Raw genomic sequence first — 25,581 nt, 5'->3', positions numbered from 1 at the left:
TGATGGATAGAAGGTTCCATGCTGTCAGTTGGTAGTCTTTGGTTGTTGAGGTTAGCAGGCGGGGGAGGGTTGATGGAGGGTGGCTGGGGTCTGAAGTGGCAGTAGATCTTGGTGATTTTGGGGGGGAAGAAGTCGGAAAGATTGTTGCAGAGTTCTTGTGTAGGGGTGATTCTTTGGGTTGCGGCTGTTGGGCTGGTGAATTCCTTGACAATGGCAAAATGTTCCTTGCAGTTGTTGTAGCTAGATTTGATTCTGAGGGTCAGGGCCTTTTTCTTGGTCTCTTTTACTTGATGATGATAATATCTAAGTGCGGCCTTATAGTTGCTTCTTGCAGTTCATTTTGAGTTGTTTGCAAATTCTCTTAGATTCTCCGAGATCAGCGTTGTACCAGCTAGCTTGTTTGTTGGATCTTTTGGGTTTGGTGTTTTTCAGGGGCACAAGGGTTTTGACGCAGGTGGTGATACGGTTGCTGAAGTTGTTTGTGCCATTGATTAGGTTGTTGGTGGGGGTGGGTAGTTTAGTGAGAGGGTGCTGAGCCATTCTATTCCTGTAACTTTCTTCCAGCAGCGGCTTCGGGTGTTGCTAGACACCATATGGGTGGCTGGTGGCCCCATTATGTGGAAGTGGACAATGGAGTGGTCGGTCTATGAGAGTGGAGTGATGTGGCTGACTTTAACCTTGTCAATGGAAGAGAAGGCGTGGTCCAGGGTGAAGTTGCAGTCTATGGGGTCGTTGAAATAAAAGTTTAGATAGTCTACGAATATGAATTTTTATGGTGCCCATGGTGAAGGGTGCGGTGAGGTCCGTGAGGAAGTTGCTTAAGTGGGTAGGAGGTTTTGGGGGCTGGTAGGCAAGAGTGCCTTTGAGACTGGTTTTGCTGTCGGTCTGAAGCTTGAAGTGCTTATGTTACCTAAAAGTGGCTTCTGGTTCGGTGTAAGACGTACACTTGATGACATCACTGTAGATGATGGCGAGTCCTCCTCCTGGTTTATGGGGTCAGCCCTGGTGCAGGGGTTTGTAGCCAGTAGGAACGGCTGCAGCGATGTCTGGAGCCAATGTCGGGTTGAACCAGATTTTGGTGAGGAGGAGGAGATCCGAAGCATTGGAGTCGATGAGATCCCAAATCTTGGTGGAGTGCTTGCAGAGTGAGTTTGTGTTGAGGAGCATGTTTTTTGAGGAGTGTGTTGCTGTGCGGGCTTGTTGAGTTCCAGACTGTTGAATATGGTGGGTTGCAATGGCAGGCGAGTAAATCCAGTGTACTCCAGCTGCATCCATTAATTGTACCCCGGTCTCTTATGAACACTTTTGTACCAGACTTCTCACACATGTTTAAGTCTTACTCCTTTTTGGTGTATGGTGGTTGAGTCAGAAAGAAAAAGTTATCAAGTCAGTGAGTCAGGTACACATCACAAATGATCTAGAGATGGATACTTTTTTCTCTTGCACCTCCCTTCAGTCCATTGATGCATGGAAGGCAAAAGAAGAATCTTAGGGGCATATATACATGTTCCCAGTGCCACAAGCGCGTAACTTTTATCAATGATTCAGTGGTACTGTGCATTGCACCAGATTTACAAGGTAGCACTAAGCTACCTTTTGTGGCTTAACGCCTCCTTGTAAATATGGGTCCCTCCAATGCTGTTTTCTGTGGGAGAGGGGCATGCAATGAGTATTGCTATGGGCATTCCACCACAGCACCCATTGCTTTTGACGCTGCCCAAGATTTACAAGGAAGCATACATCTGAGGGAGCGCCAAAACTAACGCCACCCCAGGGGTGATGTTAGCATGGCACAAGAAGGAGAAATACTTTTATTTCTCCATATTTTTGCTTTGTCTATGTGTGCTGGATTCTGCAGCACACATAGAAAGAGCAAAAGGCCATTAATGATTGTTTACGTGAAGGAAGGTGTCTCTTCCTGCACATAAACAATCATTCTATAATGACGATATGCTACTTCTATGTGTACTACAATCTGCAGCACACATATAAGTGCCAAATCGCCATTGTAGATTGTTTATGTGCAGAAAGGGACACCTTTCTGAACATAAACAAACATTCCCTTCAACGCAGACATCCTTGCACTAGGGTCCAAGGATGCCTGCGTTGGCACTGGCAGCAAAATTTAGTGTTGGCGCTAGGGGAAACACAGGGGTGCACCATGTTTTTGTAAATAGGGCGCGTCCCTGAGTTTCAGAACTGACACAGCGAGGTGCTGCCAACAGTTCCATGTAAATATGACCCTTAGTGGATTGAGGTTTCACTACCTGCCATGTTCACCCCGCTAGATAATCACCAACTGCAGTCTATGTGACTCAGTATACTGGACTCTGACTAACTGTTCATTACTAGAATATGTGACCATACCTTCTTTCCTCCTTTCTCCCTCAGCAAATTGTGTAGTATTATGATGGTGCTTTAGGGTTCCCTCCTACTTTTATTGCACAGTAGTTCTCCAGTACTCATTTGGTTCAGGAACTTTGCCTCTACTATATGTTATCAATACTAGGGTCTCCGTCAACTTTCCGTCTTTGAGAAAGGGTTAACTCACAGGAAGGCTTCTTGGCTCTGTTAAATATTCTGAGTGCTAGCCAGAGAAATGGACTGAGTCAGAGGGGCAAATCTTGGTGGAACCAGGCAACGGCTTTGCCAACATAATGTCGGATTTCTTGAGTGATGCTTAATAATGCACAATTTCAATAGCAAGATCTATTTACTCAGAAAGGCTTGATTTGCAATTCAGTTGCATCTTGAAACATTCTGGATATAATGACAGCAGAATGTCTGATTAAAATGGCACGAGTGCTCCAAGAATTAGTGCCTATATAGTTTATTCTCCCCTATTATATATTTAATAGATTCACATGCTTAAATCTTTACCATCATCATGGTAGGAGTCCTACGATAACAGCAATAGAAAAGCAATGCTAGCAGATATGGCTTAGAACAGTGGATCCCAACCCCTGAGGGTCAGCGAAGCCTCCTCAGGGGGTCCATGACTGCTGAAAAAACTAAATATTATTAACAGATTAAGTCCCCAGTTTTCAGTAATAACTCAGTAGGGGGTCCCCAGATCCCAACAATGATTCAGTGGGGGTCCTTGGGTTCCAGTAATGATAAAGTGGGGGTCCACAGAAGTCAAAAGGTTGGGAACCACTGGCTTAGAATACCCATTGAAAACAATAGAAATTGTTCACCTACTGACTTTGCTTTAAAGTATTCAAACCTCAGCCAGTCAGAGCAGAGACCCAGAATCACTCTTCCCCTGCAGAGCCACCATACCTCAGATTACGTACCGAACGTCATGTGATAAGGAGTCTTCCTGAGCTCTGCTCAGTCACCTTTGATCTTTTGACCTGCCAGCTATCTGGTGACTTTTTGGACCTCTAGCTATTTCTGAAGTACTGTGTGAGAGATTACTTCTCAAAATGTTGGGTATGTCTGAGGTGTTCAGAGAAAAGGCTTTTCAGACCTTGCAAATCCTGTGGGAAATCCAGGTTATATTCCATAGATCCGCACTAGGAATGCTTATACTGCCTGTACCCCCAGCACAAGACAAAATATTGTAAGCACTGCTGTACTTTTTCTAAAAGACTCTAAAAGACAGGAAGGCCAGACTACTTATCAGGCACCAGAGAAAGAAGAAGGGTCCGTCAAATTCGGACTCTGACAGCAAAGAAAGTGGACCTTCTTCTGCTAAAAGGTGCAAAAATGAGGACTCTACCTCATCCGACAAAGATCCAAGGAGGGCAAACTAATTCCAGGGAACCAAGTGCTGGGAGGTCGAGTGTCAAGGAACATTATAGACCCTCTCCCTCTCTCAGAAGGTTTGCATCTGCTCCTCCCTTAGTTCCAGTGACACCTTTGAAAGAGCCAGTGATTTTGAAAAATCAAACGTCTACGGATCAGTCGATGACAGCAACACAGTAGACAGCGGCTTCGTTGTTGAGATCATCAATGATACAGATGGTCTCAACTTCACTGATCACAGCGGGCGTGACGACGTTGATGAGGAGAAAGTCGACAACCACACCTCCACATCGAAGGCTTCCTGCATAGCGTCAGTCACATCTTCATCGTCACCGACCAACATCTTGTTGATGATGACTAAATCAACATCGACGACATGGTCGATGGTCCCGTCGGCAACAACAAAGGAGACCATCTACATTTTTACGAAAGAAATCCAGTCTCTCTCAAGGTGGATCTCTCAAAAATGGCACCATTATCTCCTGCAAAGGTCTTAGAGTTCCATTATTCTGGGGATGAAGGTCTGCAAATAGTCCTTCCCAACTGATTGTGAAGTGCCAGGATACGTGAGATGAAGAGGTTGACCAGGGTCAGACCACTTACCTTCAAGGCAAATACTCTTTTCAGGATAGGGTCAAAGATGTGGCCCGCAGTATGATACCTTTGAGGGTCACCATCCCTATGAAGAGCAAGCGGAGGAACATCATCTACAAGAATACTCTATTACAGTTCCTGTGTCTCTGGTTACAGACCGAAGGTTATTGATCATTGACTATTACAAAAGATTTCCAGATGCTCGCCCATCAGCTCTGCAAACTCTGAGACGTAAGGATACTCCTGACTCTGCGCCTCCTCAGAGGAGTCCTGCAGTAGCCCTTCATAAATAGCAACCTATTCCCCCCACCTTTAATGATAAGGGATATTCTAGCTGAAAATCACAGCAAACATCAACAGGAAGAGGGTGAAATTCAGTTTGTTGCTGACGTCTAAGTTCCTGAATGTGATGAGTACATCTCCCCTCTGCTGACCTCACCGACTCCACCTCTAGCCGACTTACCACCTGCAGATATAGGTGACTTTCACAAACTGCAAGAGCGCACATCTAAGCATTTTAACCTATCACCTCCAACCAAGCATACAGGATGTTTTTGGAAGACTTTGAAGGTGTGGCTCAGCACTCAGTAAGTGGACTATATTTGGCAGGAGGGAATCAAGTTAATGAAGTTTCCATCATCATTGGGTGCAGTGGTACCCAAACTTGATAAAAAAATATAGAGTACCAGAGAATGCACCAACTTGTGTTATTGGTCATCCCAGGCCTGATTCTCTTATAAAGCAGGTGGCACAGAGAAGTGCTAAGAATCCATCTTCTCCATGTTTGGCTCCAACCAATAAGGCAGGCTGTAGACTTGACAACATCGGGAAACATTTTTCATCCATGCTAGTGACTGCAATAAGGCCCTGTAATGCCCTAGCAATTCTATGGATATATGACTGGCAGATGTGGTCTAATCTGGTGGCATTTATTGGTATCTCCCTGATGAAAAACAGGAGACAGGAGACATGAGAAATACTTGCAGAAGGTGAGAAAGCCTCTTCAGAGATTATTGATGCAGCAATGGATATCTCCTCAACTGCTTTCCATCAAATGACTGGGACAGCAGTTTTGAGGCACCAGGGCTAGCTGAAGGCTACATCTTTCCGCCCTAGGTACAGTCTTGGACATGACATTTCATAGCAAAAATCTCTTCAGCAAACATGTAGACAAGGCTCTTCAGTCTAATAAATCGGATACTGATTCAGACCGCTCTTTAGGTTCACTTTTGAGGAGGAAGGGACAGGGGGCACTTCACACCATACCCACTATACCAACAGGCCAGATACCAGCCTTACACTCAGTAAGGACTTTGTCCAAAATATCCCACACACACAGCCTACGGAGCTGCTACATATTCTACCCATCCCCGGCAACCAGCTTAAAGACGCTCTCCAGCTCAAGGGAAATGTCAAGATACCTCTACAAGACAATTATATGTCCCTGGCACCAGCCATCTCCATCCCATCCCACAAGTTTGGTGATTTAGTTTCAAAATTCTTCAGTCGTTGGAAAAACATCTCCTCCCACAAATGGATCTTAGACACAATCCATCACAGTCACACCATGGAAATTATTAGTAAGGCTCCAAAATATCCACTATGCAAAACATCTCACTGACATCTAGTTGCACCGAAGCAAGAGATCCGTGTGCTTCTCTCCAAGGATGCCATAGAAGAGGTCCCACCATATCAATGCAACAAAGGCTTCTATTCTACTCTTTTTCTTTCTGAGGGAGAAAACAGGCAAATGGAGATAGGTGATGGATTTAAGGTTTCTGAACATGTTCATCTAGAAGCAATCCTGCCAAATGCTTTCTGTGCAGGAAATTCTTCAACTAGTAGATTCAGGAGATTTAATGACATCGTTAGATCCACTGGATGTGTTTTTTCATATTTCAATTCACCCCAAACATCGAAAATAACTTTGCTTCGAGGTGGCAGGGTGTCATTATCAGTTCAAAGTACTGTACTTTAGCCTTTGCTCTGCTTCAAGAGTCTTCACAAAATGTATGGCTCCGGTGACAGCATTTCTGAGAAGATCAGGTATTCCCCCACCTTTCTTTCATCCATAAACTGAACTCGGGGTTGTCTAAAACTATTCCAGTCTCTAGGCCTCCATTTGAACAAAGAGAAGTCCTAGCTAACTCCTTAAACAACAGTTGTATTTCAAGAGCGGTCATAGACACAAGGACAGCAAAGGTGTTTTCCTACTTCAGAGAGAATTCAACAGCTCAAGACAATAACAAAACTAATGTCAACAAGAAAATCCACTTCAAAGTGGAAGTACAAATTAATGTTGCGAAAGATGTCATCCAGCATCCTCCTAATACCAAACTGCCGTTTATAAATGGGTCCACTGCAGGAAGAGCTGGACATGCATTGGATGCAAAGTTGAAGGTCTTTCGAGGATTTCATCCCAATAACTCGTCAGATGAAGTGAGCTATGTCTTGGTGGATGGACATCCAAAATATTTCCCAGTGTCTCTTTCATTCTGGTAAGGCCTCACATGGTGACGTCAACAGATGCTTCTCTTGAGGGATTTGGCGCTCATTTGCAAGATCTGGAGATCCATGGGAAGTGGACCAGGCAGGATGCCGCCTCCCACATCGATCTTTTGGAGCTAAAAGCTGTCTTCCCTGGTCTTCAGGCTTTTGTACCCGGGTTATGCAATTCTTTGGTGTTGGTTCGAACGGACAACACCACCATGTTCTACCTGTCATAGGAAGGAGGCACAAGATCAAAGGTTCTCTGAGCCCAAGCACAACAAATCTGTGAATGGGTTTCCAACAACAACATCACCTTAAAGGTAGAGCATGTCCTAGGAGAACAGAACAAATGGTCAGATGCCCTAAGCTAGATGGCCAAACTATGTCACAAGTTGGAACTGAATCAGTAACACCTAACCAAAGTTCCCTGGCAATGGGAAACACCCAATTTGGATCCGTTTGCTACCCTGCTCAACAAGAAATGCAATCTGTTTGCCAGCAGAAATATCGTCAACCAGGTTCCAAAGGGAATGCATTCAATCTTGTAGGGATGGGGATGTTTGCATTTGCCTTTCTGCCTTTTCCTCTCATCCCCAGGATCATCAGGAAGATGAAGCTGGAACCGTGCCGTCTGATTCTATGAGCTCCAGCTTGGCCAAGACAGTACTGGTACCCCGAGCTTCTATGCCTATAAAACAGCTCTCTTCTCACATTCTCACCAGCGGAGAATCTCATTTCATTGAACAGGTGTCAAGTTCTGCTTCAGCAGATCCGATCCCCTAAATTTGACCGCCTGGCTCTTCGCAACACTGAGTTCAAGTTATTAAATCTGTCCAAAGATTGCAGAATGATTCTGCAGCAAGGCCGAGTAGAATCTACAAACAAATGTTATACAACAGAGTGGAAAAGGTTATGTGCATTTCTCACTCTGTACACACCAGAACAAATTCTTCCTTACTTGTTGCATCTAGCAAAGTCATGTTTGTCTCAAGCTTCAGTGAAAGTTCACCTGGCGTCAGTCTCCAGATTCAGAGTACAGAATGGAAAGCTCTCTTTGTGGCTAAACAGACTCACTAAAGAATTTATTAAAGGACTTTTCTGGGTGTTTCCACCAGTTAGGCCTCCATCAGTGGCCTGATAACTGAGTATAGTCTTATCAGAATTAATGAAGCCTCCCTTTGAGCCGATTCAGAAGCCTAACTTGAAATTTAATTCCTGGAAGGTTGCCTTTCTCTTGGCTATTACCTCAGCAGAGAGACTAAGCAAAATTCAGGGTCTGAAAATCCGAGAGCCATATCTTCAGTTTCGGGAGACAGACTAATTCTGAGAAATAACCCCTGTTTATTGCAAAGGTGCCAACCACCTCTCATCTCAGTGAGCCTATTGTCTTGCCCACTTTTTATCCTAGTCCATCCTCACCTGAGAAAAAAGCTGCTCATTCTCTGAGTTCTCCCTGTGCAGAACTAAATTGTTCAGGAAATCTGATTGACTATTAGTCTCCTATGCCTCACCCAGAAAAGGACAGGCCCTCTGTAGGGCTATTATTGGATGTTGTCATCTGCCATGAAACAGCAGGAAGACCACTGTCAGCGAAGGTGAAGGCACATTCCGCAAGGAAAGTGGCAGCTTCTTCAGCCCTGTTAGCGGGATTTTCACTATCGGCAGGACAGTCACATGGGTTAATGCCCATAGTTTTACAAACCACTACTGCCTGGACTCATGGCACAAAGCTGATGTGGCAGTTGGACGAGCCACATTACAACACCTGTTTCCTCAATGTATGCAAGTGTAATTCTTTTATAACAAAGCACATTATTCATATTTCTTTTCTATCGCTCTATCTCTTTTATAGAAAGGTCGAGTTCATCATATATGAAAAACTCTGCAGATACTCAGATGTTCTATCTTAACTGTTGCCTTTATGCATTTATGATATATTTTGCTACATAGGGGAAACATTATTTTGTCAGTATATCATATTTAAAGTTGTAATAGCTATCATGGTGGGGAGGTTCGCCTACCACACCTCCGAATCATGTTAGATACTGCTTGCTACTCTGATTCAAGCCTATGAATCTATGAAAGATATAATACTGAAGAAAAAAAAGTACTTATCTGTACACTCTGGTTCTCCAGTATTGATATATTTCATAGATTTGCATGCAACCCCCTTCTTCCCCATACAGGCTCACCACTATTTTACCCCTTACCTACACTTGTGATTGGAATCTGAGGCTCTGCATGGGAAGAGTGCTTCTGTGTCTCTGCTCCAATTGGCTGAAGTTTGGATGCTTTAAAACAAAGTCAATAGGTTAACAATTTCTATTGTTTGCAATGGGTTTTTTAAGGCCTATCTACTAGCCTTGCTTTTCTGTTGCTGTTAAAGTGGGACACCCATTGTGACGGGGAAGATTCAAGCATGTGACTCTGAAAGATATCAATACTGGAGAATCACAGTGTACAGGTAAAGTAATTGTTTTTTTCATTCTTCTTACCTAATCCATATGGTGAGTAGTGTGTGTCAATTAGTGGCTGAACTGTACATATCACCCAAGACAACAGGAAGAAGCCAAATATTCCAACCAATACAATTAAACATAGCACATGGTAAGAAAAAAATGATGTGTCCAGGGCTGTGGTTTTGCCTCATATTCACATATGACGTACAGAAAAGGACACTTTAAATAATAATGTAATATACAATGTGGAAATTTAACTGATTGTGAGTGTACGTCTATGGCAAATAAAGTGATTAATAGCATGGCAAATCCTTAACCACTGCTGGTAATGTCAACTGCACCATTGTCTGTTAGTGGAAACAATGCAACAATTCTAAGAAATAAAAAATGTTACCTAAAATAGAATTCCTTTAATATAATTGACAATGATAATTATATCATTGGATTTAAATGCATATTCTGAAAAAAACACATTTTCAGGTATTTAACTTTGTGATTAAATGCCTCTTTCTGCTAGAGACTTCTACCCACGGATTCCTCTTAATTGAGTATTCCTCCAGCATCAGATTGGATCCAGACATTTTTGAGCTGCACCTCTTCAAGTGGGTCAGTGGTGCCATTCACCTCTGCACTAATGCTTTTCTTCTCCAGAAATGAAGTGTGGGGCCCATATAGGTGCCACTTCCACGCTCTGAACACAGTTCCTTTCTTTCCTCGCCACCAGAGCAAGACCCGGAGATACCTCTTGTCTCTTTTTGACAAAAATCTTTCAGAGTTCAAGGACTATCATAAGCAATAATCCAATGATCTCAGTCTCAAAGTTGTTCGTCATTACAGCCCATCCCTCAACATTTCCTGGCACCAAATGAGTTCTGTTGGCCATCTACAATACTGAGGCTGACAAAAGAGTTCTACAAGGCCATGCTCCAACTCTTTGAATCCGTTTCGACTACCACTGGCATGCCTTTGGGCCTCACGGAGCCACAAGGCTCTCCATGTTGGTTTTCACCAGTGTTTTCGCCCTCAGCCAGTTGGACTGTACAAGTCCTTCCCCAAGCCACTTCCGGCACCTTTGCCAACTCCGCCTCAAGTTCCACAACACACACTGGTTGCTGGAACATGGGCACAGATGCCGACTCCAACAATGCCAGAGAAGGGGGGTATCCATTGTGCCCTTTGACTCTGAGTTAGCATTGCTACATCCAAGACGGGCTCATTTGCAGTTAATTTTTAACATGCACTCCTTGATATATCACTTTCACAAAGATGATCCCATACATTACATGCCTTGTTTGGCACAGATTCGGACAGTGATTATGATGCAGGTGAATGGATTGTTTTTAGTGGTGGTAAAGCAGAGGACAGCTGGAGCTCTTGACCCTCAGTGCCCCACCTTAGAGATCTTAACTGAAGTTATCCTGCAGGGGCAAACTACTACCGAGCCCCTATTTCCTTTTAAGAAGGCTTACTACATACCTTTGCTCTACCATCGGCGTGCCCTGGGCAACACTGCATTTTTGCCTCAGCACACCTGTCCTGAGAGCTTACTGGTGCAGGTATCTACTAGCCAGACTAATGTGAGCACTTTCCCAAATGTTCACCCAATAAGAAGTCCATAAAAGTAGAAACCTTTGGGAAAAGGATATTTTCTTCCATTATTCCTCATGTAAATGCCCTTTGATGGGACTCACATTTTGGGGACATGGTGATTCAGCTCCGGGAAGGCTGAAAGAGAGCAGGCCCAAAATATGCTTAGTGGGCTTATCTGCTTCGCCTCCACATCAGCCATACCGTTCCTTTTGCTGTTTTGGCAGAGGTATCCTATACTACCTGCCAATTCCTTCTCAGCAATGTGCCCAGCAGTTTTGCAGCTGGTGGCGTGGCACCGCCTCTCAGCCCGCTGCACCCTGCCTCCACAGCAACACCTGCCAAACCCCTTTAGCGTGCCCTTAGGGAAGCATAGCCACCCGACTGGAGGAAGGAGCCAATGATTCTTGATGGGTTGGCAAAACCATAACATCAGACCTGTGGGTCTTGCAGATAGTTCAGATGGGGATACTCCTTGCCCCTCATTACTACTGTGCCTCACCTTCCCCTGTCCCCTGAACAACTGACGGAGGACCATCTGTCTGTCTTATGGCAGGAAGTGAGAGCCATTTTGGCAAAAGGGGCAATCAAGAGGATGCCTGCACCAGAAGTAGTTTGTGGTTACTATTTTCACAGCTTTTTGGTGTCAAAGAAGAACGGAAAGCTTCATCATTTTTTAGACCTGTGCCCTCTCACCACCTTCCCCTGGAAACACAAAATAAAAATTCTCACACTGGCCCAGGTCTTGTCTGCCCTGGTCCCTGGAGTCTGGATGGTGGAGTTTGACCTACAGACCACCTATTTCTTCATAGCCGTCCTACAGGACATTGGCGCTACCTGCGGTTCGTGGTGGGACAGGAGCAGTTTCAATGTGCGGTGCTCTACCCCCATCTCACAGTACCCTTCGGTGTTCAAGAAAGTGATGGCAGTGGTAGCAGCACACCTTCAGAGGTTGAGGGTCCAAGTCTTCCCCACCTCTGGCTTTTGAAGTCAAGCTTTCCCCAGGCAGTCGTCAACCAGCTCTAGACTTATGCAAACCTCCTTTCATCTTGGGAGTTCATTATCAAGGTGCCAAAGTCACACTTCACTCCTTGTCATACGCTCCCCTTTATCAGAGCCATAATGGACAAGGTTTAGTTTCATGCCTTTCCACCAGATCTTTCAGTCTGTCCTGGGTTTCAGTAAGGTCGACTCTGAGGCTCGTGGGACTGATGACTGCCTGCATCCTGCTGGTTGAACACACTAGGTGGAATATGCAGGCTGTGCAGTTGGATTTGAAGCCTCAGTCAGTCCAACATCAATAGGGTATCTCCAACCACGTCCATATTTTGCAGGAAACCACAAAAGACCTGCAGTGGTGGTTATTAGACCATGATCGGGTCAGCGGCAGGCCCTTATCCCTACCACACGCAGAGCTGACAGTGGTGATTGATGCATTGGGGAGCTGGGGAGCCCAACACATAGAGGTGGATATCAGAGGACGCTGGTGTCCTCCTTCAGCTGTGGGCCATCTGCTTGATGTTGAAAACCTTCCTTTCTTCCATCCATCAAGAGTATTCTTGTGCAGTTGCTTATGGACAATGCCACTGCCGTGGGGTACTGCAACAAGCAGGGGTAATGGGTTTCTGGACCCTGTTCCAGGAGGCACTAGGCCTCAGGAAATTGCTGGACCACCACAGAATTTTCCTGGTGGTGAACCACCTGATAGGATCTTTGAAAGCCAAGGCAGACAAACTCAGTTGTTGAAGCCTAGTGAACCACAAGTGGCAATTACACCAAGTGGTGGAGGAAGGTCTCTTCGACAGATGGGGAAAATCCTGCCTCAAACCATTCGCAGTTGCTAAGAAGGCACAATATCAGTGGTTCTGCGAGTTGGAGTTTGCAAGGTGTCTCTCATAACATCAGAGTGGCGAGTTAGTGAGCTGCAGTCTCTCTTTCCATCCACTGTACACTACATTCTTTCCAGATAAACTGATGCTGCAGATGCCCACAATTTTCCTGCCAAAAGGTGTGATGTCATTCCACACTAGTCAAACCATCATCCTGCTGGCGTTCTATGCTCTGCCTCACCCCTCTAAGGAGGAGAAGAGACTCCATGATTTGGACACCAAAAAAGCACTGAGCTTTTACTGAAAAACACCAGTTGGATGATCAGCTCATTGTGGCCTTCGCTGAAGCAAGGGACCATCTCCTACTCGATCGTACTCTGCATCAAGATCTGCTGGGCACTGGACAAAAAGCAGCTTCTGGAAGAACAGTAAGCTCATTCCACCAGGGCCAAGGCTGCTACCACTTCCTTGGCACTCAGCGTTCCTGTCCTGCACATCTGCTAGGCAACTATGTGGGCATCACATCATACATTAATAAAGCACTACTGTCTGGACAGTCAGGTAAGCCAAGCAGGGCATTTTGCCTACTCGGTCCAACAGGACTTTTTGGTTAGAACCAATTCACAGACCCACCTCCTAAGAGGTACTGCTCTGGTATCTATTGAAAATGTGAGGAATCTGTGATTAGAAGTCTCTAGCAGAAGAACAAGGTACTTACTTTTGGTAATGCTCTTTCTGGTAGAGACCGTAACCGCAGATTCCTCATAGACCCTCCCATCCTCTTTGTTCTGTGAATTGAGCTCTATCCATTAATAAGATCCCAAGGCTAGGAATCGGCACACCAGTCAAAGCCAATTTGCTGTTGGCTGTCTGTGTCTGGGGTCTTGGACAGCTTTGAAAGTAACTGCTGTCAGCATGAGGGAATGTCACCTATGTGGTCCCCTCACATCATTTATGGAGCGGAGCGGCGTCATTGTGGAACCACACAGTGCTACCTACTGGTGCCCACAAGTATTTCTAAAAAATCTCCAGATCCAGTCTGTGCCTGGGGGGTATTCAAAAGGGTGAGAAATCTTCATTTAGATAGACACTCTGCCAGAAACAGTGTTACTGATGGTAAGTAACATGTTCTTTGCTCTTAGTAAGCCTTTCCTTTGTGCTTATCAGTAGAGACTGGGCAGATTATACTGTGAATGCAGAAATAGCATTTGTGATGTGTAATATTTTGTTATCATAAGGAAATATCAATAATCAGTGTTTTTGATCCTTTTAGGTATGTTTCTCGCTGACATCATTGAAAAATACTTTGTTTCTCCAACCTTATTCCGAGTAATAAGACTCGCCAGGATTGGTCGCATTCTGCGTCTCATTAAAGGTGCTAAGGGGATTCGCACTCTACTCTTTGCTTTGATGATGTCACTTCCTGCCTTGTTTAATATTGGCCTTTTGCTTTTCCTGGTGATGTTCATCTATGCCATATTTGGAATGTCCAACTTTGCCTATGTCAAAAAGGAATCAGGAATTGATGACATGTTCAATTTTGAAACATTTGGCAACAGTATGATCTGCCTTTTTCAAATCACTACATCCGCTGGCTGGGATGGTTTACTGGCCCCTATTCTTAACAGTGGTAAGCCAGATTGCGACCCTCACATACTTCACCCAGGAAGCAGCACTGCTAAAGGAGACTGTGGCAATCCATCTGTTGGAATTTTCTTTTTTGTCAGTTACATTATCATATCATTTTTAGTTGTTGTAAACATGTACATAGCTGTTATTTTGGAGAACTTTAGTGTTGCCACAGAAGAAAGTGCTGAACCTTTGAGTGAAGATGATTTTGAAATGTTCTATGAGGTCTGGGAGAAATTTGATCCAGATGCAACCCAGTTCATAGAATACAACAAACTGTCAGATTTTGCAGATGTTCTGGATCCTCCTCTCCGTGTTGCTAAACCAAACAAAGTGCAGCTTATTGCAATGGACTTGCCCATGGTAAGTGGCGACAGAATTCACTGCCTTGACATCTTATTTGCTTTTACAAAGCGTGTTTTGGGTGAAGGCGATGAAATGGATGCTCTTCGTCTACCAATGGAAGAACGATTTATGGCATCAAATCCTTCGAAGGTTTCCTATGAGCCAATTACATCCACTTTACGACGCAAACAGGAGGAGCTTTCTGCTGTCATTATTCAGCGCTGCTACAGATGCTACCTTTTGAGAAAAAAATTGAAACAAGCATCACACATGTACAAGAAAGACAAAATGAAAGCTGGCAATAGCCTTCCTATCAAAGAAGAATTGGTTATTGATAAGCTGAATGGAAGTTCAACCACAGACAAAACAGACATGACCCCTTCCACAACATCTCCTCCTTCCTATGACAGTGTAACTAAGCCAGACAAAGAAAAACATGAAAAAGACAAAATTGAAAAAGAAGATAGAGGCAAAGATGTTAGGGACACTAAAAAATAAAAAGCAAACACTAATTTTCATTTGTTTGATAAATTGTTTACAGCCTGTGATGACGACCCATTTATGTCAACAGGACTCCTTCTGGAGATCTATGCCAAACTGACAGTTCTCATAAAATGTACTTAAGGTCAGTGCCTATAACAAGACAGTGACCCCTTGTCAAGAAATAGAGTACCGATTCTTGACTGGAGGTTACTGTTTTCACTACCAGCTGACACTGCTGAAGAAGAGTCAAAATGGCTACTCAGTCTGTTGGGACCAATTAAAGAGATACAAACCTACACTGGTGTTGTGCCACATAAACCACTTTTATATATTACAGTTATTGGATCCACTGTTTGCATTTCAGCTGATCGTCTTTCCATATGTTTACAAAATTATGTTTCTTGATTCATCTTAATGTGTTAGCACTTCATTTGTGTACTTTGTTTTTACATGTGACGCATTTTGTAATTTGGGTTTATAGATGAGTATGTAAATGAATGAAATGACAGCCAGGTGTGCTACTTGGATCCTTCATAATGTAAACAAATGGATCTGCAAGATAGTATGTTGTTCTCATACACTGTTGTGGGAATCGAGAGAGTCGACTCAAATCAACAGGGTTGTAACTACTACAGTATTTCCTGGGCTGGCTATAAGTGATGATGTGCTTATCTTCATGTTTGAAACTGTTTTACATTGAAACATATTGGTATGCCTGTAAAGTACCACACAATCCACAAGCATATGCCAAGTGATCTTCTTTCTGTACAAGTCAGTGCATCTCACCAGTACACATTTAATGTTCCAAAAGTATGAACTCTGTTTTTGTCAAGTGCTCTTCTGTATAAAACAAAATAAATGACTGTCTTAGATTTCTGAATTGACCAAAAATGTCACACAGTAAGAAGTTCTGCTTTATTAAGCAGTACTGTTTAGCCATTTTCAGCTCAACAACTTTGGCATTTGATATGTCATTGACAACTCCTCTATTATGTAAATATTTATTTTATCCTGTGGTGGATCTTTGAGCAAGCAAATCATGATTGAGCACAGTATTTATTGCATCAAATATGTACCACAACATGTGTAGTTCGCAAGCTTTTGACCGGTACTATGAAATATGCTGTAACAATATGAATAGCTTGCCCGTTATCACAGATGCATGTTAATATTGCCAATGCTGCTGTATTCTGTTCCTTCCACTGTCCAAAAGTTTTATATGGGAAGCCACATGTCAGTGGTAGAACAAAATGCTAATACTCATGTCATAACGCAATAGTTTGCATATATTAAACAGCTTCTTCTGTTATATTATTTCCAGTGGATACTGTTTTGTGTATAAACAGACTTCTGTGAACATGGTGCAAACAGCTTAATCTGTCAAAGATATGTGGTTAGAATTTTCTAAGAAAATATAAATAGTGTAAAAAATTCATTTTATTTTTTGTTTTTAGCATTTTGTACATAAAATAAGAAATCAATTTACTTCAGGGTGATGCAAGTCACTTTTGTTACTTTCTATCCATGCCACTGTTTTACTGAGGACCATCGTAGAAAAGAACTGGAAAGAAGAGAATAGTCACAGGTTTCTTCTGTTTTTTAATACAATATTTGCACATTTTCAATGTGAAACAATTTGTGTAAAATTGATAACAAAATTCACTTTCTTCCGAAGTTATATGTGTATGAAGGAGACAGGAGTGTTTTGTTTGATTTCCAAACACATTTTAAAGAAATCATTTTTTTGTCTTTTTCTGTGTTCGTATACATAGATTATTTTTATTCTTGTTGATTCATGCTGCACTAGAACTGTTCTAAAGGAATATGGGGAGCCACAATCAGTTTTTTTTCACTGCAACAAAGAAACACGGTGGGTCATTTTGTGTAATACACAAGCTAAAGTTAAATGTAGAACTCCTTTTACGAAAAGTGACTTATAGTGTATTAGTGAAATGCATGTGGGAAAATGCTCCTTTTACCTGAGACAATGGTAACTACATTACAAATGAGCCAAAAGAATAAAGATGTTTTTTTATTATGTTAATTTGGTCTGCCTGTTTGCATTTTTTGATTTATATAAGAAATTATTACATGTAAGAAAGTGAATTGTTATTAAGAATGTTGTGCAATCAACTACACAAATTGAAAAAATACTAATAAATACATACTTCATCCACTGAGATGCTTATTCTTAGAATACTTTAATATTTAAAACATATATTAAAGAGTAGACTATATTGTACAAGTAGTGGATGCATCATTTTTATTCAACAGATAAGGTTGAAATATATTTTGAAACAGTTTGCTAAGCAACATTTTCAGAGTTTATGAAATACTACCATATTTAAAAAAATTGTTAGACAAAGTATATGATAGCTTCCCTCCTGCAATCGCATTACATCTGTTGTGATATGTACATTAATTGGCCTTTTTCACATAGCCTGCACCTCTCCTTCATTATCAAGTTTATTTCAACAAACAGCAGTTAGAGATATTAAGTCTCTGAAGTCACCTTTGAAGCCAGTGACAGAGACAGCATACTCTGTATTTTGAAGAGATCATTGAGAAACCAAGGCAAGAGAATGAAGAGTTTGCTGAAGGAACAAAGTGCACCCATAAAACTTTATTCAGTCATGCTCTGCGTGGTAGGTTGTAATGCAGTTATTGACAATTCCCAGCCTAATTCACTGTATATTCATGATGATCCTTGGTGTGAACTTCACAAAAGAATTGCTGAAATATCTGTGCCCTCTCTCCTTTCGACAGGTCACAATGCATATGATCCCAACCGGGTTGTCCTCCACCAGGAAATAATAAAGTTCCCAAGACCTGTAATGTCATCAAGCAAAAAGTTCATCCTTAATCTCCTCTATGGTAATGCACATGGTTAGTATCACATGTTGTAATATATCTTGAAAGTTTTCATATTGTCCTTTTTTAAGCAACAACTATTCTTATTCTCCTCAACATAAGTAATGTAGCATCTGAAAACCCAAAAAACAAGTGATTATGCAATTCTTGCAATGTACTGTAAGCTGGCATCCCCTTACCATCTACTACAACATTCTTGGTGATAAGAGTATTGAGTGCCAGATGTACTAAATGCTGATTGAAAAATACTGGTTGCCAGTAAATTTACAATCATTGTGGAGTTTTACAAAACAACTTACGTGCTAATAGGTCGTTTCACAAAATTTCAAATCTAGGTTGTTTGCAATCCAAATAATGTCATCTCTGTTGATGAGGTAGGTTGCAAAGTGTTACTGATAGACCTGACATCCTTGATGGGGTATTCCCCCAAACTTTTCTGTCTTTACCCCTTCTGCTTTCTGAATTAGTGTGCATTTTACCACTCCTGATCAGTGCTAAAGTGCTTATGCTTTCTCCCCCGAAAACCTGACACATTTAGTTTACACCTAACTGGCACATTTAATTTATTTATAGGTCCCTATTACATGATACTACAAGTACCCATGGCCTGTAAGTGTAATGGTACTTGTGGCCCTGTGGCACACATTGTACCACCCACTAAAGTAGCAGTTTTTAACATGTCTCAGCCCTGCCATTGCAATTTGTAGAGTAGTTTCCAAATGCAATTTCCATCTACCAAAAAAACTTTTACCAGGCCTGAACTTTCTTTTTTAATACATATAAGTCACCCCCTCAGGTAGGCCTTACAGGTCCATAGGGCAGCATGCATTGCATTTCAAATGGGCATGGGGGGCGTGGTCTGGCCTCAAACGAATATGGGCGCCTAGTTTTGGAGCTCCACGAGGCTCTGGGCTTCAATCGGGGGCGAGAGGCGCTCCGAGTGCAGTAAACTCTCTCATTTTGGCCCAGGAGCTCTCTCCTGATGATGAGGGGCGTCGTGAGTGGAGCAGTTACCGGATCGCACAACCCCACGCCGGGGGAGAGGGGCCTGAAGTAAGGGCCTGCCGGGGAATCGCGAGCCGCGACCCACAATAGGATCAGGACGTGGCCGCTGGAATGGTCCAGCCCCGCGTGCGAAAGGCAACGGAGGCAGGGGGCTCCATGTCCTCACCTCAGAGCCCTGAGGGCCGTGGGTGCTGGAGCAGGCCGGCTGTAACGCAGGTGGGAGACGCCACAGATAACAGAACCTCAAGCGGAGTCCTATACCAGGGGAGAGACACAACAAGAGGTAATCGCAAGCTGCGGGCCGCTGCCAGACCAGGACATGGCCGCTGAAACTGGTCCGTTGTGCACACGTGAGAGGTGTAGGAGGCACGGAGGTTCAATGTCCGCACCTCGAGCCTGGAGGGATCCTGGAGGTACTGGACACCGCCTGATGACTTGGATGGGGTGTGGGTCTCACTGACTGGGGTCGGAGGGGAGGCGAGAGGAGAGCTCCCCCCCGGGGGAAAGCTGACCTCGGGAACCTGCAGGTGAGTGGAGTGCTGGCCACAGCGGAGCGTGTGGGGGCGGTGCAGCGGGGGAGTGCCGGCTCTGACGCTCCTTACCCGGACCATCACCTGAGAGCCCAATAGAGCTTTGGAGAACCGGTGGGAGCACTATCGACCTGTGGATCCTGAGGTTCCCGAACGCTCCAATATATATATATATATATACATATATATATATATATATATGTGTATATATATATATATATATATGTCCCCTGATTGGATCCTTTACAACGCCCAGAGAGTGAAAGTTGGGTGAATGACCTAAAGCTAAAACTTATCGCGGGAGGGGGTCGGGTCGTAGGGGTTCTTTATTCTAACAGACTGCAGGGACATTGCAACCCCCCTGTTGGGCCCTTTGCACCCCCACCTTCCACATTGCCTTGGGAGGTGCCTCGAGCCGCACAGGATCCGACCATACCTAAGAGGACAGCTCCAGCCACTCCGTTCCTTCCTCCGTCCCCTCCCTATTTTCATCAAAGTTACACTGAAGAGAGATCGCAGTCCCGTTCTGCCCCCGCTCCCCCCCTCCTTCGCCATCCCAGGCGGCACCATGCTCTGACATGGCAGCTCAGAGAGGGAGTAGGAGAGAGACGGAGGCCCCACTGCTCAAAAATTGGTAGCCTTCAACTGTACCAGCTTTCATATCTGGACACTATTCCTCCAGCATCAATGGTGCGTCAATAGGGCTCCTCTGTGCTTAGCCTGCACTGGGGCCCCCTGCTCCCCCCCCCCACCAGCCAGAGTGCATAGACAAGATTTGGGATTTTGGAGAAGAGGCCCCACACTGAGACCTCCTCCTCTCCCACCACTCCATCTGGCCTGGGACCATAGGCTAGGCTTCCACCCTCTAGCCCCAAGGGCCATCCCAAAATCGTAGGAAGACGAGTGGTAAACCCTAAGGCAAGCCAGCACGACAGCTGCTCTTCTCGAAGGCCCTCCAGCTTAACAAACCGGCGTCCTCACCCCATACAGCCCCAAGATGTGGCTGGCACGGAGCAAGCAACAACAATGGACCACATACTCCAGGAGATCACAGCGGTCAGTCGTAGACTCGAAGGAATGGATACAGCTATAACCTCCCTGATGACAGAGACCAAATCAATGCGCTTAGAAATAGCAGGATTTCAGACTTGTGTAACAGGACTGGAACACTGAATGTCAACCATGGAGGACCACGTTCACACAGTCTTAGATAAAGACCAGGAACTCCTGTTCCTCCGTAGTAAACTGATAGACTTGGAGGATAGAAGTCGGCGGGACAACATCCGCCTTTCTGGATTTCCAGAACATGCAGAAGGCACAGACACCCCCTCCTTCCTCCGCTCCGTCCTCCCAAAATTTATCAAAATAGTCTTCGAACTGCCGTTGGAGTTCCAGAGAGCACATAGTCTGGGCCCAAAGGGGAAATACGGAACCTCCAAACCTTGCCCGATCATTGCATGTCTCCTGAGACACGAGCAGGTCCGCCAACTCCTGTCACCGTCCTGAGTGCACAGACCCTTCAAAATGGACTGCTATGAGATCCGCATAACTGCTGATTTCTCCAAGGAAACCAACGAACGCCAGAAGGGGTTCTTAGCACTCCGAACCAGAATGAGACAATTGGAAGTAAAATATGGCCTGTTTGAACCAGCGAGACTATGGACCACCAAGAATGGAGTATCCAAGAACTTTTATGACCCAGAAGACCTGCAAATTTACCTGGATAGCTTACAGTCCCAGTCCATGGACACAATGGACTCAGACCGACCTTTGCGTCCACTTTGCGACAACCGAGACACCTCGCTTCCATTGCCCCGCCAGGAGGAACCAGGCTGATTCAAACCCGACCATCCACCCAGAGGCAGAGACCTAGATAGACTTGCAAAAACCCATGACGCAAGGGGACAGATCCTGTAAGCGGTGGTGCTCCACACACAGCTTTTGGGCAGAGACAAATCCCGTTCCCCCCCAAAGCCTCCACCTGCCCCATCTTCACTTACCCATACTCGCGGTCGTGATGTGAAGACCTCGAAAGCCCAGAGACTTGCTGAGAGACTGGAGAACTCGTCAACTGACTGGCAGACAGATGAGTATCTGCCTGCCTTATGAAGTTATAATGTTATCTAATTATAATGTTTCTGGTTTCTCGCATCATACTTTAAATGCGTGCTACACATTTAGTTTTGGTCCTAATTATGGTGTCGACTGAGCTTTACAAGTTGACTAAGTGTGGATAGACACACACACTGCCTCTCAATGTATATATCAGTGTTTATGTTGATGGTTCCTTATATGCTGTTGTTTCACCTTTTATGCTTTTCAAGAGTGGCTCTTTTGCGGCCCGCCGCTCCCACCCATCCTCTCCACCCCTCACCCTAACATGCGTGGGCGTGACCACTGCCCAGATATCCCCTCACACCCCATGACGAGAATTCAGTTCTGATACGACCTGACCCGACCATGGAGCTACCACATAAGTGACAAATACTTTCCTCGGATTTGACATACGCTCCTGGCACTGTGACAAACCGAGCCACAAGATGATTAGCAATACGGTCGGCACTGACAGTGCCCGTGCCCTGCATCACACTGTATTACACAGCGTCTTCACCCTACTGACGAGAGTGGGAGACCCGACCCTCTATGACCCCCCCCTTGCGACCAATGCATTCCTGCGAATCAGAGATATTCCCGCTCAGTATGATAGGATAATACCCTGACGTCCATGGGGCAGCCGTATGCGCTGTTCGCCCCCCATCTCTATTCCTACTTCTGCTTAGGCAATAAGAATCTCAATAATTATGTTATAGCGGTTCCCCTCCCTCCTCCCTCCGTCCCCCCCCTCTGTGATGACACACACTCCTGCGGTCCTTGGTGATCCTGTCCACTCCTGTGGTCTGCCCTCTTCTACTCCCTGTGGAAACAGGCCCTGGATGCTCCTGCCCCCGATTGGGGCCCATATGCCTGAGCGTGTGAGCCCCATAGGTCTAGACCCGCAGTCTACAGATCTGGTCCCTTGGAGTTTTTGTTCCTGTACTCTTCTCTCTAGCTGCCTAGCTCTCTTCCTTTTCTCAACCCCCTCCCACTCTACCCTGTCTATCCTCCTCTTCACCCCATGTCTGCTTTCTATTTCTCTTTCCTCTCTTTTCCACCCACAACCTTTCTCCTCCCCTCCTGGCCTCTTTCTCTCTCCCCCTCTTCCACAGGGTGACATCTAAAGCTAGTCACTCCCTATCCCCCTCTTTTTCCCTCTGTGACCCCCCATTTGACAGCCCGGCTGTTCTGTACGGCGCCTACCTCCCCGCACCCTTATCCCAATAACCTCTTTTGGCCCCACCATCATGGCTGGCCCTAATCCTCCTGTGGCCTGCCCCTCCGGATTGTCTCCTGGAATGTCCACTGCCTGAGGCATTGGGTGAAACAGAAAAAAATACTGTCCTATCTCCAGTCCAAACGGGCTGATATCGCTCTTATCCAGGCGACACATCTTGATAGAATTGAATCCAGTAAACTACAGCCGGTTTGGGTCGGAAAGGTACTCTTTGGCTGCTACCCTTGAATTCAAGAGGCGAGAGGTGGCGCCCCACAGAAATGCAGGGTCGCAATCTTGCTCCGCAAGACACTGCCCATATTGGTTATCAAAACAAGGGAATACCATGAGGGGAGATTTGTATTCACTAAATTGAGGCTGGGAGACTCATCGATCTGTGTGGGCTCCATCTATGTGCCGACCGGTCCCAAAAGACAGTTCCTCTTGCAACTCAACCGCCTTCTGGCTGAAATAGGAGCGACCCGCTATGTCATAGGGGGGACTGGAATTTGACACGAGACACAGTATTGGACAGGACGGGCCCTCACAACATCTGCAATAACCACAACAGAGCTCTCTTAACCGACTTGAAGGCAGACGTGGGTCTGGTAGACTGCTGGAGGCTTACACACCCAACTGACACTGAATACACCTTTCTGTCTCCTGTACATGGCACTCAGTCTCGAATGGATTTTTTCTTGGTGTCGCACAATGTTGTGGCCCAAATACAGGATACCAGTATTATGGAATGTGGCCTTTCAGACCACTCCCTGATCCAACTATTAGTACAGTCGGGCTTGACGTATCCCGGCCGCAAACCCTGGCGTTCACCGTTTCTCGATATCGAACTCCCCAGGCAAGGTATGCCTGCAGAATTATGTGGCAATCTACATGAGGGACAATGCCGGCTCTGTCGCCTCCCAGAGCGTGCTATGGGCAGCAGCAAAGGCAACGCTCAGAGGGCAAATGATGCGAGATGCAGCAATAGATAACAGAGACAGAAAAGCTTGCCAAGCGACCCTAGAAGAAGATATACGGCATCTTACGAGACAATATACCATCCAGCCATCTCTGGGTACTCGCCGCTCCCAGGAACGCACCTGAATAGCGTACAACGAGCTTTTCACATCCCAAGCCGAATATGCGCTACAGCGTCTGCAGGGAAGACACTATGAACAAGGGGAGAAGGCTGGCTAACTACTAGCAGTGCAACTCAGACAAAGAGAGGCTGCTTTAGCTATACCGGCCATCACATCAGTGAATGACGAGATACTCACTCGACCCCAGGACATAGTAAACTAATTTGCAACTTTCTATCAACATCTGTATACCTCAGAACCAATTTCTGACTCTGCCCATATAGAAGCATTTCTCGACACTACAGCTCTGCCGTGCCTTTTGGACGAAGGCCGCTCTCTGTTAGAGGGAGAGTTCCGCAGGACGGAAGTAGAACTCACCATTTCCAATCTCCCTTACCACAAAGCACCCAGGGAAGACGGTTTCCCTGCTGAATTTTACAAATGGGACAGTGACCAGGCGATTTGCTCTGACCATAACGCACTCAATGAGGCCTGTAGAGAAGGCTCTCTTGGCGCGATGTCCAATAGAGCGATGATAGCAGTCATACCTAAACTTGGACAGAACCCGCTATTATGCGGTAGTTACCGTCCCATATCTCTCCTAAACGGAGATATCAAGATCCTTGTCAGTGTCCTGGTGGCCCGCCTGCGCAAAGTCATCCCGTCCTTGATACACCACGACCAGGTGGGTTTTGTACTGGGACACACTTCCTGGAACCACTTGCGCACTCTCGGCCACACCCTGTGGGAAGCCAGGTACATCCCGGAAGAGGCTCTCGCCCTGTCCTTAGACGCTGAGAAGGCCTTTGACCGGATTGAATGGCTCTATCTTTTTGCCACCTTGTCAAAATTTGGATTAGGGGAACAATCCATAGCCAAAGTCCGCCTGCTTTACCACCACCCTACGGCTCAGGTCAACTGCGGGGGTTTTATATCAGACCCATTTCCAATCCAAAGAGGGACACGGCAGGGTTGTCCTCTCTTGCCGCTCCTGTTCTTGCTGGCTCTGGAACCTCTCGAGGCCACTATAATCCCCACAGATTACAGGTGTACCCCTGAAAGGGGGAACCTCCACAATATACCTATTTGCGGACAACGTGCTACTCACCCTAACTGACCTGACGAGATCCCTGCCGGCTTTACTGCAGATCATTAACGATTTTGCATTGCACTCCGGTTACCGGGTGAACTGGGACAAAAGTGAAGCACTGCCCCTCTCATTCATAACGACAAGAGCGGCACTACACGGCTATCACTTTAGATGGACCCCGAACCACCTCAAGTACCTGGGAATACTTTTCAACCAGGGTTTAGTATGGTGCCAGACAACTTGCACCCCCTCGTAGTGCGCATGAGACTAGACTTTGCGAAGTGGTACCAACTGAGCCTGTCCATGTGGGGCAGGGTACAAGCAGTGAGAATGATCACGCTCCCGTGCCTTACCTACTTTCTAGGCATGATCCCCCTCCAAGTCCCCCTCTCAACCCTCAGACAAATAGATGCAGTGCTGAGAGTCTTCGTGTGGGGCTTTATGCATCCCCGACTGACAATGGCAAAACCTCTGGCATGTCGATCCTGTGAGGGCCTTGGTCTCCCCTCCATCAAGCATTACTCCCTGGC

The 25,581-nt window shown here is 45.3% G+C and overlaps 1 protein-coding gene across 2 annotated transcripts in view; it reads left to right on the top strand.

Moving 5' to 3' along the window:
- LOC138285390 (sodium channel protein type 2 subunit alpha) overlaps nucleotides 1–17,407 on the top strand; it is a 666,155-nt gene extending 648,748 nt beyond the window's left edge. The window contains exon 29 of one of the 2 annotated variants that reach the window (XM_069225263.1): nucleotides 13,983–17,407. In XM_069225263.1, the coding sequence (XP_069081364.1) occupies nucleotides 13,983–15,181 (1,199 nt within the window). In that variant the 3' untranslated portion in view covers nucleotides 15,182–17,407. The remainder of the gene's footprint in view (nucleotides 1–13,982) is intronic. The other variant, XM_069225264.1, reaches the window with a different exon arrangement.
- The last annotated feature ends 8,174 nt before the right edge of the window (nucleotides 17,408–25,581 follow it).

Source organism: Pleurodeles waltl, chromosome 3_1 (assembly GCF_031143425.1).
Source record: "Pleurodeles waltl isolate 20211129_DDA chromosome 3_1, aPleWal1.hap1.20221129, whole genome shotgun sequence".
Classification (NCBI taxonomy): domain Eukaryota; kingdom Metazoa; phylum Chordata; class Amphibia; order Caudata; family Salamandridae; genus Pleurodeles; species Pleurodeles waltl.
The sequence above is the reverse complement of the archived record's forward strand: the minus strand, read 5'-3'. Positions and strand labels throughout refer to the sequence as shown.